This window comes from Pelmatolapia mariae, linkage group LG1, assembly GCF_036321145.2.
Source record: "Pelmatolapia mariae isolate MD_Pm_ZW linkage group LG1, Pm_UMD_F_2, whole genome shotgun sequence".
Taxonomy (NCBI): domain Eukaryota; kingdom Metazoa; phylum Chordata; class Actinopteri; order Cichliformes; family Cichlidae; genus Pelmatolapia; species Pelmatolapia mariae.
In genome coordinates this window covers 10,372,580-10,387,457 of record NC_086227.1, presented here as the reverse complement: position 1 = coordinate 10,387,457, position 14,878 = coordinate 10,372,580, and the positions used below count along the sequence as shown (strand labels likewise).

At 39.4% G+C, this 14,878-nt stretch overlaps 1 protein-coding gene across 27 annotated transcripts in view; it reads left to right on the top strand.

Annotated features, from left to right (window-relative positions):
- Nucleotides 1-14,878, top strand: part of madd (MAP-kinase activating death domain) — a 49,044-nt gene that overhangs the window by 13,465 nt on the left and 20,701 nt on the right. For 8 of the 27 annotated variants that reach the window (XM_063471325.1, XM_063471359.1, XM_063471350.1 and 5 more), the window contains exons 5-22: nt 494-625; nt 775-888; nt 1,044-1,124; nt 3,343-3,399; nt 4,120-4,292; nt 4,415-4,650; nt 4,742-4,898; nt 5,030-5,133; nt 5,218-5,423; nt 5,650-5,903; nt 6,144-6,283; nt 7,151-7,252; nt 7,577-7,618; nt 8,961-9,020; nt 12,691-12,799; nt 12,950-13,136; nt 14,007-14,157; nt 14,471-14,674. In XM_063471325.1, coding sequence (XP_063327395.1) covers nt 494-625; nt 775-888; nt 1,044-1,124; nt 3,343-3,399; nt 4,120-4,292; nt 4,415-4,650; nt 4,742-4,898; nt 5,030-5,133; nt 5,218-5,423; nt 5,650-5,903; nt 6,144-6,283; nt 7,151-7,252; nt 7,577-7,618; nt 8,961-9,020; nt 12,691-12,799; nt 12,950-13,136; nt 14,007-14,157; nt 14,471-14,674 — 2,509 coding nt within the window. Of the gene's footprint in view, nt 1-493; nt 626-774; nt 889-1,043; nt 1,125-3,342; nt 3,400-4,119; nt 4,293-4,414; nt 4,651-4,741; nt 4,899-5,029; nt 5,134-5,217; nt 5,424-5,649; nt 5,904-6,143; nt 6,284-7,150; nt 7,253-7,576; nt 7,619-8,000; nt 8,019-8,960; nt 9,021-12,690; nt 12,800-12,949; nt 13,137-14,006; nt 14,158-14,470; nt 14,675-14,878 lie in introns of all 27 variants that reach the window. The other 19 variants (XM_063471485.1, XM_063471475.1, XM_063471402.1 and 16 more) reach the window with 10 other exon arrangements.

Genomic DNA, 14,878 nt, shown 5'->3' with positions numbered 1-14,878 from the left:
ACCTACGCTTCTCAGATTGAGTCATACTGCTTAAAGACCATTATGTTGGATAAATGCTGGTCTTTTTTCTCTACTTTTCTGTCACCCCGTGTCTAGCAGATATGGGGTTCTTAAGGTATTCTATTTGATATGTATTCTGCCACTAAGAGATTTCTTTCTGCTCTTGCTGAGATTTTATTGCTGTTTAAAAAAAAAAAAAAAAAAAAATTAATTAATTAATTAAAAAAAAAAAAAAAAAAAAAATATATATATATATATATATATATATATATATATATAAAACAAAATGAGTTTTTATGGCTTTAAATTATGAACAAACAATGGAATATGGCTTCAAAATCAGAGTCAAATCATACATCAAAAACAGTCAAATGGTGGAAACGTATCAGGGTGGTGAGAACCAACTAAATACAAAATTTGTTACATTGTAACGCTCACTTTATTAATTTTCTGCATGTTGTGTTTTTTTGTTTTGTTTTTGTTTTTTTCCCAGGTCATTCTTCAGTCCCGAGATTATAATGCTTTGTCTATGAGCGTCATGGCCTTTGTGGCCATGATTTACCCACTGGAGTACATGTTCCCAGTCATTCCCTTACTGCCAACATGTATGGCCTCTGCTGAACAGGTGAAACTTAGTGTTTGTAACAGATACATGTTAAATAAATAAGTCATTTCTCTGTATATGTGTACATTAAAAAAAAAAAAGAAAAAAAAAAGGTGTCTTTTCATTTCATAACAGTTTTGCCTAAATGAACATTTTTCTTCCTTTGGCAGCTCCTTCTTGCTCCTACTCCCTACATTATAGGTGTACCAGCCAGCTTCTTCCTCTACAAATCTGACTTCAAAATGCCAGACGATATTTGGCTTGTTGACCTTGACAGCAGCAAGGTCTGTATAACAAGAGCTCCTTCTCATCTTGGATTTTCTATTTTATTATATTGTGGTTCATTTACCTAATATTTATTGACTCTTAAAAAATTTAATTTTGTTTTTAAAATGCTCAAATACATAGCAAAAATTAAGACTGCTATGTTTGCCTTCAGGTTATAGCACCTACCAATGCAGAGCTTCTACCACCTCTTCCAGAGCCTGAAGCAGGCGAGCTTAAGAAACATCTAAAACAGGTAATGTATGCGATTTGTTTTGATTCCTCTTAAATTTTTATGACTATAAATTTGTCTGATTCTGCTCAACTGTGGCAGCCATATATTTGCCCCAAATACAGTGAGACTCCTAGCATACACATGAGCATTTCACAGAGAAATTTCTGGAACCCGGGTACTTCTCTGGACCGTTAAAGTTTAATCCCATGATTGCTAGTTAATCCCATTGAATGTAAAACTTGTCTTTCAGCAATGTGAAGAGTAGGGGCTTCCTTCTTCATCAAAGTTGTATGTACTGTAGATGAGTGTGGGGGCATTTGAAACTGGTTTTGTAGTGCACTAACATCAACAAATTTTTCTTTTTCCCTCTGTTTTCTGTGCATGCTCTAGCTTTTGGAGGTAAAATCAGATGCTAGGTCGCTGCTACCCAACATAAATACTTAGTATTACTGGTAGCAACTAACTTGGCCTCTAACCTGATTATGTAACATCAGAATCTGGTTCTGATTCATGGAAATACAGCACAGTTCACAAAATCCGCTCACGTTTTTAATGTAATTAAATTTATTTATTTAAAATAATTGAAAATATTTAAGCTACCAATATGTGTTTACTTAGTGTGCTCATTAGCCAGGAAATGTTTGCTATGGCTAATTCTTAGATGGCATTAGCTGCTGATATTCAGAATACCATCCATCCTTCTTTTCTAATTTATGTTTTTACATTTTGACTTTACTTTTTATCTCTCCTAGTTGAACAGCTGCACTATTAATATTCCAAAAGATATTTATTTGCAAAAGATACTGACTACCTATTATTCACTTTGTAATCATATGTTTAATATGAGGTATGAACAGCAATAGTTGTTTTGCAGGCAATATCAGATCATAATCATTAAAGTCATTGAAAATGTAACCAAAACTAATCATAATAATGATAATAATAATAATATTTGTGCAAAAATAACCTTTTTTTAATTTAAATTAATAAATTTGAGAGTCTGTAGGCAATCTGCAGTCTGTAATCTGATGTTGATATTTCATTTTAAATATGATGGTGTTCATCAGAACTGTTGTGTCACCCTTGCATTCATGAAGCAAACACAGACCACAGCTTTTTCAAAGATCCAGTTAAAATCTTTGCACACTCATTTAGTTCATTCTACCTTGAATCAGAGCCAGTCTGTTAGCTGTGTGTGGTTAGCATCCCTTTCCCTGTGTGCGGGCGTGTGACCGAACTGCTTGTGTGTACTTGTAGGAGTGCAAGGCTCAGTATAGCTGTTGTATATCTGGAAACAAGTTCACAGTGTTAATATGAGCAGTGGAGAAAATGTCACTGAATATGGTTGGAGTGATTATCTGAAGACTTTGATGCCATAGCAGAGTGCTACTGATGCTATAGTCTCTGAAAATACTTGCACTTGACCGTTGAATTACTGAGATAAACTGGTTATAACAGCCAATAATTTTTTTTGTGTACTTTTGCAAGGCTGGTTGTATTATTACAACTTACCTGACTTTTCTTAAGGACTAGAAGTTTATATACTGCTTACATTTTGCTACAGGTGCTTTATCGTGCAAGTATTTTATTTATTTGTGAAAAGATCTGCAGTTTTCTGTGTGTCATTACCACTCCATTGTAACCACTGGTTTGTCCCAGCTGGTCACCATGGATGTCCTTCATGTATCTTGTAGTGGCTGGATTTTGTAGGTGAACTCTATTATTTGGTCATGTTATTGTTTTTCCTCTGTTTTTTTTTTTTTTTTTCTGTTTGTCTTTCACATCAAACATAAAAGCATTTCCATTATTCATCTTTCTCTGTCTCTCTTGCTCTGACTTTGTCACATGTCACTGTCACTCAGTCTTACTCTCCAGGCTGTTCATCACTTTTTCAAAACGGGCACAAATGAATATTTTCTTATCTCCTTTCTTCAGTAAAAAGTAGAATTGAAAATGGAAATGATAAAAGAGCAAAGCCCGTCTGTTGTTGCACAAAAAAATCAAGAGGAACCTTTTCCCTCGTGATCTTAGATCTGTTTAAATTACAAATATTTTTATTTCCTGTGATCAAAAAAAATCTAATAAATAGGGAACTGCTGTTGAAAGGAGACAAAGAAAAGAAAAGGGAAAGGGCTATGGTGGTGACCCTTCCGTCATGTGCTGTTCCAGTGTCAGTCACAAAGTTGTCATCCCAGGCCTTCATGTGATTCTCCTCGCATCTCTCTTATCCCCTTCCTAGTGTCTGGTTAGGTTGACCGTGATCACCCAAAAGCAGATCTTCTCCTCTGAGAATAAGGTTACTTATTTCTCCTCCTGTGGAATGTGTCATGCCCCCTGCACGGATATCTTCTCTGTCTCACATTATTTTGCTTGTCACTTCTACTTGTTTCCTATTTTCAAGACCAAAAATGCATAACAGCGTCACAGAATGTTGCAAACCAGTGTTTTGATACACTGCTTAGCTCTGGCTTGAGCATGACTGAATGTGCGTGCATCTAATCTTGGCATCAGTGAGTATTCTCGTAATGAAAACAAGATCCTGTGTGATGAAGCTGATCACTTTGACAAAGTTAACATTCATCCAGACGCAGCAACTAAATGTTCCATTATGCTAAGCTAAACATTGACTCTTGAGTCTGCAGCAGTCCCCTCAAAGCAAACTTACTCCCTCCTCTGCTCCTCTTACTCCAAAGTGACACACCCACTGCAGGCATCAACATATGGAAACCTCATCCTTTAGCTGCTTTAAGTAATGTAATGGGGTGGGACTCTGGTATATAATCTAATATTAGCACAGTACTAAGCAGCAGAATTGCTACCTATAAGAGCCATTGGCTCTCCAATCAAATCCCCTTTTGTTTCAATTCTGCCTTCCAGTCTGTCCAATTTAAGTAAAGAAATTTATATTCCAACTAAATGTTGATGCCAAATGTGGGTGTGGTCTATCACAATGCAGTGTTTTTGTATTCAGAGCCACTGCTGTGTTTGTAATTAATGTCACCGGTACCTGTTCTAGGCTTTGACCAGCATGAGTTTGAACACCCAACCAATTCTCAACCTGGAGAAGTTTCAGGAAGGTCAGGAGATGCCCCTGCTCCCACCTGGACGAGATAAAGCTTCGCCGTCATCCACCGAATTCAACCCTCTAATTTATGGCAATGATGTCGATTCTGTGGATGTAGCTACCAGGCAAGCATTGAACTGTCAGGGTTTATCAGCATCTGTCTGAGCTTCCGTTAACACGGAAGTCACACTGATCTTAATAAATAAAATGAAATAAAAAATTTAATTAAAACTTCTTTGTCTTGCAGGGTTGCCATGGTACGGTTTTTCAACTCTCCAAATGTTCTTCAGGGGTTCCAGATGCACACTCGCACTTTGCGCCTCTTCCCGCGGCCAGTGGTTGCTTTTCAGTCGACGTCTTTTCTTGCATCTCGGCCAAGACGCTCTACCTTTGCAGACAAGCTTTCTCACACCCAGGCCGTAGAGTTCTATGGAGAGTGGGCTCTCAATCCCACAAACCTTGCCTTTCAGAGAATCCATAACAGTAAGACTCATTAAAGATCATAATAGGTTGTCTTTTATGTGAGTATGCATTACAGAATTTGTGTTGAACTCGGTTGAATATCTCTCTTTAGATGTGTTTGACCCCTCCTTAATTGGAGACAAGCCCAAGTGGTATGCACATCAGCTGCAGCCAGTGGTCTACAGAGTATATGATGGAAGCTCCCAACTAGTTGAGGCTATGGCTGGCCCGCTGGAGGATGAAGGCAATGAGTCTGACCCCACAGACAGGTAGGATTAAACCAAGGTCTTTCTGTTTAATCCAGTTCAGTCTGCTATCTGGGTTTTTGTTTAATTCTGCCATATACTAGAATATTTTCACTTTGATTGCTGTCGGTTGTGATAAATTCAATTTGTTGCAGCGGCAGTGACAGTGAGGCTTACGACGACTCCAGCTCATCCTATTCCTCACTTGGAGACCTAGTGAGTGAGATGATTCAAGGTGACATCCAGGGAGACACACCAAGTATGTGGTTATCTTGCCCAATGATCCACTTTGACCACATTCATAGCATTTCCTCTGTTGTAATATTTAACTTTATTGTCTCAGGCTTGGACCCGCCTACCCATGCAGCACTGGGAGATGCTAGTGAGGTTGAGTTTCAAGACTACCATGACTTCAGGGAAGGGCATGGCCCTGAAGGCCCACCCAGTGGGGACGGACCTGCTGAGCCTTCTGATGGACAGCCTCTTCGCTCAAGCTCTAGCACAACTGCAAGCTCAAGCCCCAGCACAATCATCCAGGGGGTCAACCATGTATGTGATCTTTCTAATTCATTTCAAGATTAAATAGACTTGTGTAAACTGGTCCTCTTTAACCTTCTGTTCTTTATTTTTGGATGAACTAAATCTCCTTTTGTTTATGATAAGCGTGTACGAACCGTCTTTATCTGTTGAGTGTGCATCTTTTTCAGCATGATAGTTGTGCACATTGAGGAACATTTACAGAATTCCCTTCATATGTGTTTTCATGTTTTTTTAGGAGCAAGGGGAAGTACCTGAAATTGAGGCATCAGCAAGTGCTGCTTTACAGAACCCCGTGCCGGGATTGGCCAATCAGCCGTTCCTCAGACCTGCAGCTGATGCTGGTCTGGTGGAGCATGCCAACAAAAAGCAAGAGTATGACAACCCATACTTTGAGCCTCAGTATGGCTTCCCCTCAGAGGATGACCCTGATGCAGAAGAGCAAGTGGAATCATACACCCCTCGATTCAACCAGAACCTCAATGGCAACAAGTGTGTTAAGCTTGTTCATCGCTTGAATGAATGCATTATCTTCATTCAAATGGGCTCTCTGACCATGCAATGATCTCTTTCCAAACCTAGCATGTCAGAATACTCTCTTCATTCATGGTCTTGAATCTTTGGTGGTGTTATGTTATACAGTGTGAATGCTGGAGGGTTACCAGTGGTGTATGCATATTTTCCCGTGTCAAGGATGCACTGTAATGTCTTTTCACCATTTTATTTCCTTAGGGCACAGCGTCCTTTACGCCCCAGTAGCCTGAGGCTCCCAGGAGAGTCCGATGGGGAGGGAGACTCACGTAACAGTTCACCAAACTCCACCATTTCCAACAACAGCAACGATGGATTTGGAGGACTCATGTCCTTCGCCAGTAAGAACATTTAAATATTATTGTATTGTCGGCTAACCTGAGGCAATGTAATGTGATTGATCTGAATATGGAGAAAAAGCAACTGTATGCTAAGATGAAGAACATGTTGCCAGCAGTGCCAGAAAGACCAGAAAAGGTTGATGAGATGAGTTACATTAGAAGATTTGTTTCTATATGAAATCTGTTATTATGTGACATACTTTATTTACATATTTGCTTTTGGTTTTACTTTTTAAGTTCAAGTTTCCTTGTTTTACCAAAGGCTTGTTTTGAGAGTAAACATGTTTTACCAAACTTAATGATAAGAATCAGCGATGTCTCAGAATTAAATCATTACATTTCAAGGACATTTTTGATGTTTATGTCAATATAGGGGAAAAAAAACTTCTATTAGCGGCAGCATCATAGTGCAATAATAGTGACAGCATTATATACAGCAGAAGTCAAATGTAAGCACAAAAGTAGCGTTTGCACCATTTTCCCTGGACCTAAAATAAAACCGCTTATCCATCACAACCAACACACTGCTTGTGTTGTTGTTGTTGTTGTGCTCAGTAGGGAATGTAAACATATGGTGTCGCTGTAGTATTGATATTGAGATATGGCATTTATATATGTCATAAAAAGTTATACCAACATTTTGAAGAAGGTAGGGTATGTCACAGCTTTTGCTATTACATCATCATTTCATCTTGTTTTTAAGCCTCCATAGCATTTCACAGTCAAAGACAGTATATTTAATGCGTGTACTGTATATGCATATGATATGGGTCTGGATAAACACAGATATAAACTGGAGCCTAACATGTTGGAGGAGGAATTCAAACACAAAGCAGTATTTGATTTTTCTCATCACTCCTTTTACAGGCAATCTCTACAAGAACCACGGCACAAGTTTCAGCTTGTCCAATCTTGCCCTTCCTAATAAGGCAGCAAGGGAGAAATCAACACCGTTCCCCAGTCTAAAAGGTAGGTGGCTAATGTGAACACTTACAGTTGTTCAGTATACTTATCTGTTCAGTGTGGTTTCAGCAGTGATTTAAAAAAAATTATAATATATTTTGTGGGGATATGAAAAAACATAAAAAATAGGAATCATGGGAAAAATAATGATTTTGATACATTTTTTGTTCATCACTGGCTTCATTTACTCAATTATACAACTTTGGATTCTTTAAATTACATGCTATTCTAATTCAATTTTAAGTTTTTTTTTTTTATATTATTGACTGATTAATTTACTTTCCTTCTCTGCCTTTCTTTTCTTTTTCTAATTCGTTTTGGGGTAAAAAGAATATTTTAATTTTGATATTGAGGAGGAAGTGGAGCAAGCAGGTTTGTAGAATTGCTTTTTTTGTAGCCTGACTTTCCTCCTTTTGGATTGGCAAACATATATGGCACTATTTAAAGGAGAATATTGAGGATATATGAAATAAATAAACTTCTCTCGAGTTGGAAAATCCACTCAGAAACAGAGTTCACATTATTTTCATGGTCTTGTGCAGGTTGTTTTTGCAGAGATGCGCAAATTCAAATTCTATAATGAATTCTGTTTAGGCTGGATTTTCACTTTAGCTGAGAGAAAAACAAAACAAAATAATAAAAAACAAAACAGGTAAAGCATGATAAACTCACTCAATAGCTCCACACCATGTGGAATAGCTGCCATAGAAAATGTTCTGTTCCTTTGATTTTGATGTGTTTTGTCTTTGTCCAGATTCCCCTGAAAGCCCGGGTATGTTATGTCTGGTGTGATAGTTTGTAACCTCTTGAATAGGCATTTCTTTAACCTTGAAGTGACCTGTGTTTATCTTTATACCTCTTTTTCTTAGTATAGGACTAAGACACACCTATAACACCACAGATCTAAACCCCTACCTTCCCCTTTGTTTCTTTGCCATCCCTCTTTGTGTGCCTGTTGGGAGTCTTCTTGATGCACTGTGACGCACACATTTACAGTCAAAAGATTTTTGACTATAATCTGTTATTGGTGTGGCATCTGCTCATCCTTACCGCTAGAGGAAAAATGTCAAGTCCTTATATATAATGGAGTAACATTTAAGTCTTTGAATGATCTGTTTATCTCCCACTGGCCGCTTGTCTCTTAACCTATTGTGTTTGCTTGTTTGGTGGTGTTTTCTTTTTGATTTAATGAACTATTTAACAAATATGATTTTAGATTTGAGTATTTTACTGCTTTCTATTTTGTTTTGTTTTTAATTCTTGAAACAAGATAATCACTTAGTGGTAATTTCCTTCATGCACATGTTCAAAAAGAAGGGACTCAGTCCATTGCACTAGATTTGCACTGTCTATGTTGAACTGTTCAGCATTATTCATGTGGTTCAGGCTACTGATGTGTGCACAACAAAGTATGAGCAATACTCTGCTCTTACTTGGGTTGTAAATGTTGAACATGTTGCTGGCATTGTTCATTTTATCCAACATTTTCAGGGTCAACACCATCATCAGTACATACTGTGTATTTCTCTTTTCTGTCTACCCTTTTTTTTTTTTTTCTCTCTTTTCAAGATTTTTTTTTTTTCTATTGTTTGACACCATGTTGAGTGTGCATGTGTGTTGTATTATGGGTTGATGTTCAGACTGGTTGTGTCTGGGCCGGTGTCCCTCTCTCTGTCCACCTTTTCGCGGCACTAATTCTGGGTTTTGTGTGCAGTATTTGGGCTAAATTCTCTAATGGAGATAATTACAGAGGCCGGCCCGGGGAGCGGAGAAGGTGGGTTCTGCCCTTTTATCGCGTGAGCTGCATGCTTCTCCAAGCCAGTCAATTACATCTCCCAGCATTCCTTGTGTCTCTCTCCATTTCAGTCACTGTGTTTGTCATTAAAGGTCCAGTGTTGTCTTATCGCACTGCCATTCATAGTGGCTGTTCTTTCTCAGACTAACTGTTCACTCCACAGTATGTTTAACCTCATCTATTTCACTAGCAATATCACAAAATTTTAAAACAAATGAGGATATTTTCAGCAATCAAAGGAAAATGAGAGCAATATGTTATAAAACTATTAAGCCCAGAGAAGCAAATGAAACACAAGACGGATAAAAGGATGTAAGAAATACATCACATCTGTAGGTTGTTTTATACCTCAGCTGCAGCGTGCTTCCTGAATAGGGCTACTGGACCTTTGACCATAGCTCTGGGAACAACAGTAGTATTATACAAGAGCACATTACAGGACTTGAGACTGTTGCATGCTGAAGCAAATGTCCATAGTCACATTAGTCTCCTACCTCATATATGGGTCAGTTTTAGGGGCTACATTCTCAAATAGCTCTGCTTTGTAAGCAGCGACGTAGAGGAAACATTGTTTTTTGCCATGCTGGTGGCCTGGGACAATTTCTTAATTTTTTAAATTGATCTGGTGGTTTCTGTTACTACATTGGGCCAAGGTATAGTCAGCCTGGATGGAACTCGTTTCCAAATATTCTTTGTATCTATGTTGGGAGTGGGGGAGCCTGATGCTCTCTACTTGTCCCTCTCGGAAGTCGTCACAAGTGTTGGGCTTGGCAGCCTGAGTGGAAGGGGAAGAAAGTTTCATCTTCGTCCTCACTGCCATTAGATATGAAGAGCTCCTAGTTGTCTTTATCATCTTCCTCAAAATCCAATTGCATTAGGTCTACCTTTGGCACCTGTGAGCCACAGCTGGTGCCAGCATTTGGTATGGTTTCACCGGCTCCTTTCTTGTTTCCATCATCTGTTGGCATGCTGGCTGTGGGCAGGTAAAGCGGAATTTATTGTCCAGCAGGGTTAGCATGTTTGCAGTCCGCTGGCTGTTAAGGGATGGCCCGTCTGCCTATAGAGATCTTACATTGCCTACATTGCCTCTCATCAGCGGGAGGCCACTTTTGCCTCCCTCTGATGAGAGGCAATGTGCAAAGCATATGGTACAAATGGTCTGTGGCCACTCTGGTTTGTTCTGTTGTTGGTCTGACAAAGTACTGACAAAGAGGACAGCATGTATTAGCTGGCATACTAAACTGTACAAAGAAACCACCTTACTGCATAGCTAAATGGTGGGATGTTCCAGCCTACGGTAAAGACTCGTGCTCAGGGTGAGGTGAAGCAAAAAGGCAGTTGGTGCCTGGTGATGGAGAAGTTGGCTAAGCACACCTGCCTATGGATGGATAAGCTGGCTACCCTATAAAACATGTCGAAACAAGAAGAGGTGTTTGAATAATGACTGTGCAGTAGAGCTCTATGCAGGGTGTACTTTGCAGTCACCAGCCAATCAGGATATGTGTAATGAGAAAAGCTTCTCAGGAATAGACAGGGAGGTGTATCGCATGAGGAGACATTGAAACGAATGTTAGGAATGAGAACCCACTGATTCCTTTGATAATGGTGGGGCACCTGATCCACAAATAATCTCTTAACTATAAATCATATCTTAAAATTATGCCTGTTATATTTTTACAGATTTATTTCATTTTTATCATCATGAATCAGTCTTTCTGATTTATTGACAGAATTTGTTATTTCACCTGGCTCAGTCAGTTCAAAAATCTGACCAATGATTGTACCCTAAACTGCTTTTACAGTTGTATGTTATTATTTCCAGGCTTCAGACTGGTATGCAGATTGATCTCACTTCCAGTTTTTAGTTTTTTTGTTGTTTTTTTTACTCAGGCCTTCCAAGCATTTGACCCCTGTTTTCTAGCTTCTGTAAGAAGCCACAAACAAAGAATTATGAAAGCTTCTCTGTCCGGAGACTCAACTGAGTTTCCTGTGGTTTGTTACCAACAAGCTTCTTTTCATTTGGCCTCAGACTTATCTGTTCATATTCACAGTGGACAGAGTCCATACACAGTCTCCACCCTCTTCCTACAGCAACATTCATCATACTCGAAAATTGCCCGTGTGTTTCAAGTGCTGCTTCAGTTGCCATCCCTTTCACAATAAATCATAAGGAAAACCGAAAGAACGGCTATGAGTTATTGGTTTTCAGACTAAAGCATGCTGAAAAATTCTTCTTGTGCAGTCGCAGCATTGAACTCCAATAAAACTTCAACAACAGAAATAAACAATAGATCCCCACTGCCATATAAAAGTGGAAGTAAACCAGCTTGTGATGAAAGAAAAAAGAAAGATTTCCATCCCCTTCTTTTAGGGGGATGCTCCTCACCCAGCCCAGTCTTAAAAACTGCTGAAGCTTGATGCGCTCCAGTGTGTTATGTTTGTATGTGTGGTTATAATGGACAGCATCCTTTCATATTGTTGGTTATTGCTGCCACAGCATGACTGGCCATTTTAGTTGCAGATGAGTCAAAGCAGAGTTTCTGTGTCTGAACCAGCATGCTCTGTCAGCAAATGAAAGGAACCTTTGACCAATTTTAGAACTGGGCCACCAGACTGAACACAATGTCAGGCTTCCTCCACTTATGCCTATTTTTGTTATTTCTGTGTTACATTTATAGTGAAATAGCTCCATTTAATGCTTTTTCTGTCAGTGTTGTTGAGAATGCATCTGTTGTGTTTGAATAATTTTTACTGGAATTGTTAACTGACATAACCAAACAGGTGTGTCGCACATTAGTATTTAGCATAAACACCGGCACATACAGGGTGAGTTGTAGAAGGAACGGGTTCTATTAGGAAAGGCTGTTTGAAATGTGTAGTTTGAGTCAACACGGTGTAGCTGGAATAGAAAAACAATAATAAAATATCAGATCAGTGGAAGTTATTTTGTCTGAAATGGCTGAATGTGTAACAGCGTTTAGATTTCTTAAACGTAGCACACACAGTTAGGTAAAGGTTTAAAAAATGGTTTGGAAATTGCAATACTTGGACTTGAATCATTTTATAGTACAATGATAAAATGATTGCCACAGCCCCAACATCTACTGCATTGTGGTATCCATCCACTCACGTCTTTATTTTCCTTCATGCATGTTATCACTGATGTAGCTTTGCTACACACTGTCCTCCCACTGACCTCAAATCACTATTCTGCTAATGTGTGATGCCACCACCAAGAGCACCATTAGGACTCCTGTGTGTGTTTGTGTGTAGAGAGCAAGAGAAGAAGAGTGTCTGCACCATGTCCCTGTTTGATTTGTCCTTCACTTCTCCTGTTGTAATAATAGACTCTAGCAACGCCAGTAATTTGTGTGTTCAGCAGTAGATAACCTTCAGTGTTTGTCCTCTTCACAAAGTGATGTAAACTGCTTTCTTTCCTATCTGATGTTGAATCTTATAAAAATCTGATTTGAAAGCTGTTTTATTTTTTTTATTTTTTTTTCCCCCGGATTACAATTCCTGTTTAGCAAGTGCCTTTGTGTGAGTCTAATCCAGTGCTCCTCTGTGTAGCGAGCTTGTAGTTTGTAGTTTATGTGTGTTATTATTTTGTGATGTTTTAGAAACATAATTGTCATGGTTGTTCTTCCAGGCGCACGCGCACCTCGAGCACTTGTTGACCAGAAGTCTTCAGTGATCAAACACAGTCCGACTGTGAAAAGAGAATCGCCCTCTCCTCAGGGCCGGGTAAACAACACGAGGTAGTAAACGATTTTAGATTAAAGCGTAGATTTGCAAGTGTTTCTTAATTCTTTTGTATTTGTTAAGCTAAAGGCTACAGATTGGATGCATTTTAATTGTTGTGTAATTGCTGTGTTTAGTGTGACTGAACCTGTGTTATGTCCATTCAGTGAGAACCAGCAGTTCCTTAAGGAAGTAGTGCAGAGTGTTCTGGATGGTCAGGGAGTGGGCTGGCTCAATATGAAAAAGGTGCGCCGCCTGTTGGAGAACGAGCAGCTTCGTGTGTTTGTGCTGAGTAAGCTGAACAGAGCCGTCCAGTCGGAGGAAGACGCCAGGCAGGAGATCATTCGGGATGTGGTGAGATCTTTGTTCTTATTCATTACTCCATGACAGCGCTTGCCTGTACCAGGAGTATTTTTAAACCTGGGCTATATTTTCCCATTTTGTTTGGTCTAAATGATTAATCTGGACTTAGACATTTGGAATTGGTCCAGTATTGAGCCAGAACAATATAGAAGGAAGTTCTGAAACAGTATTCTAAGGCTCTGCTGTGTTTGATGTCAACCTGCCAGGCTTTTGCATATACAGATGCAACAAAATAAGCTAACCACAGTTCCACCACTCTGCAGCATGTTAAAGCACTTATCTGGTAAAAGTGCTTGGCTGTAGGATTTCTTCTCCTTTTTCACTAGCGGTCGTTATTTCGTTTGAAACATAATCGCTGCAAAAAGTGACAAAAGAATGGGGGGCTAGGACTCTAGCCCCCCATAATGTATACATACATTAATTTATAACATTATGGTATACTTTCTGCCCTCTCCACCCATCCCTGGTTGGTACTCTTTGAGTTTGAGTGATGGTCACACTGTTGGCTTCCTGCAGCTGCTTCCATCACACAAGATTTTCGAGAGCAACTTATCTGCATGTTTTTGTTGTGGATAAACACTTAGAAGAACAGTGAACTTTGGGAATATAACTATAAGTTATATTCTGTTATAGTTATATAACAGAATATAACTATTGGAATAATAATTCCATGAGATTATATATGATTATATATGAAGTGTTTCCTATCTGGGACTTGTTCAAGGTATTGTTTGCCTTTAATAACTGAGACTTGTTTAAGGTTTTGAAATGATAGCCTTTGACCATGGAAGCTTGTAGTGTTGTTTGTATTTTTCTATTCAGTTTTTCAGTAGAAACCATGTTACTGTGTTTTGTTTCCAGGAGGTGAACAGAAAGGTGTACAAAGGCATGTTGGACATCTTGAAGTGCACCGTTTCCAGTCTGGAGCACTCCTACACTAATGCAGGCCTCGGGGGAATGGCCAGTGTATTCAGCCTGCTGGAAATAGCACGTACACATTATCAAACCAAAGGTATGTCTCATGCGTTTAACACGGAAGAGTGGAAATGAGTGAGTTAGGGGATTTTTTTTTTTTTTACTTTTCTCAGCTTGTTTAAGATTCTTTGTGCTGAGGAGTGTAACGGCAGCGAGCCTGTGCTACTAACACTTGTCCGTCTTTGCACTGTTTATATTAAGCTTTGTGTTGCATGTTAGACTTCGAAGCACTAAAAGTGTGATTTTTTTCTTACTTTTAATCGATTCCCAGTTTAACCCTCCGCTTATTTTGTTTTTCTGTAATTTTGATGACCTCTGTTTTTGGCCCCTTAATTTCCGTAACTCGGTAGACCCAGAAAAGCGCAAGCGAAGCCCCACAGACAGTGCTGGCAGCCCAGGGAGTAAAGAGAGTCCTTCTGGTCGTATGGAGACTGCCAGACCTCAGGGCCTTCTGAATATTCCCCACCTGCAGCTGCCACACCACACAACGGGCAAAGGAGCCCACCATTTTGATACCCGGAGTCTGAATGAGGAGAACTTTATTGCCTCGATTGGTGTGTACACCACTCCAGCCCGGTTGCATGTGCACTGTAAAAATCCCCTCCCCCTACAAGCTCATCACCCTTAATACCAGTCTCCCTCCCCTCCTCCAGCCGTCTCAAAGAAAGATCCCCTCACTTGTCCCAGACTCAGATTCTTGCAGGGCAATAATATTCCACACATCTTGACTAAAAATAATCGCAAGAGTGGGCAGCCAA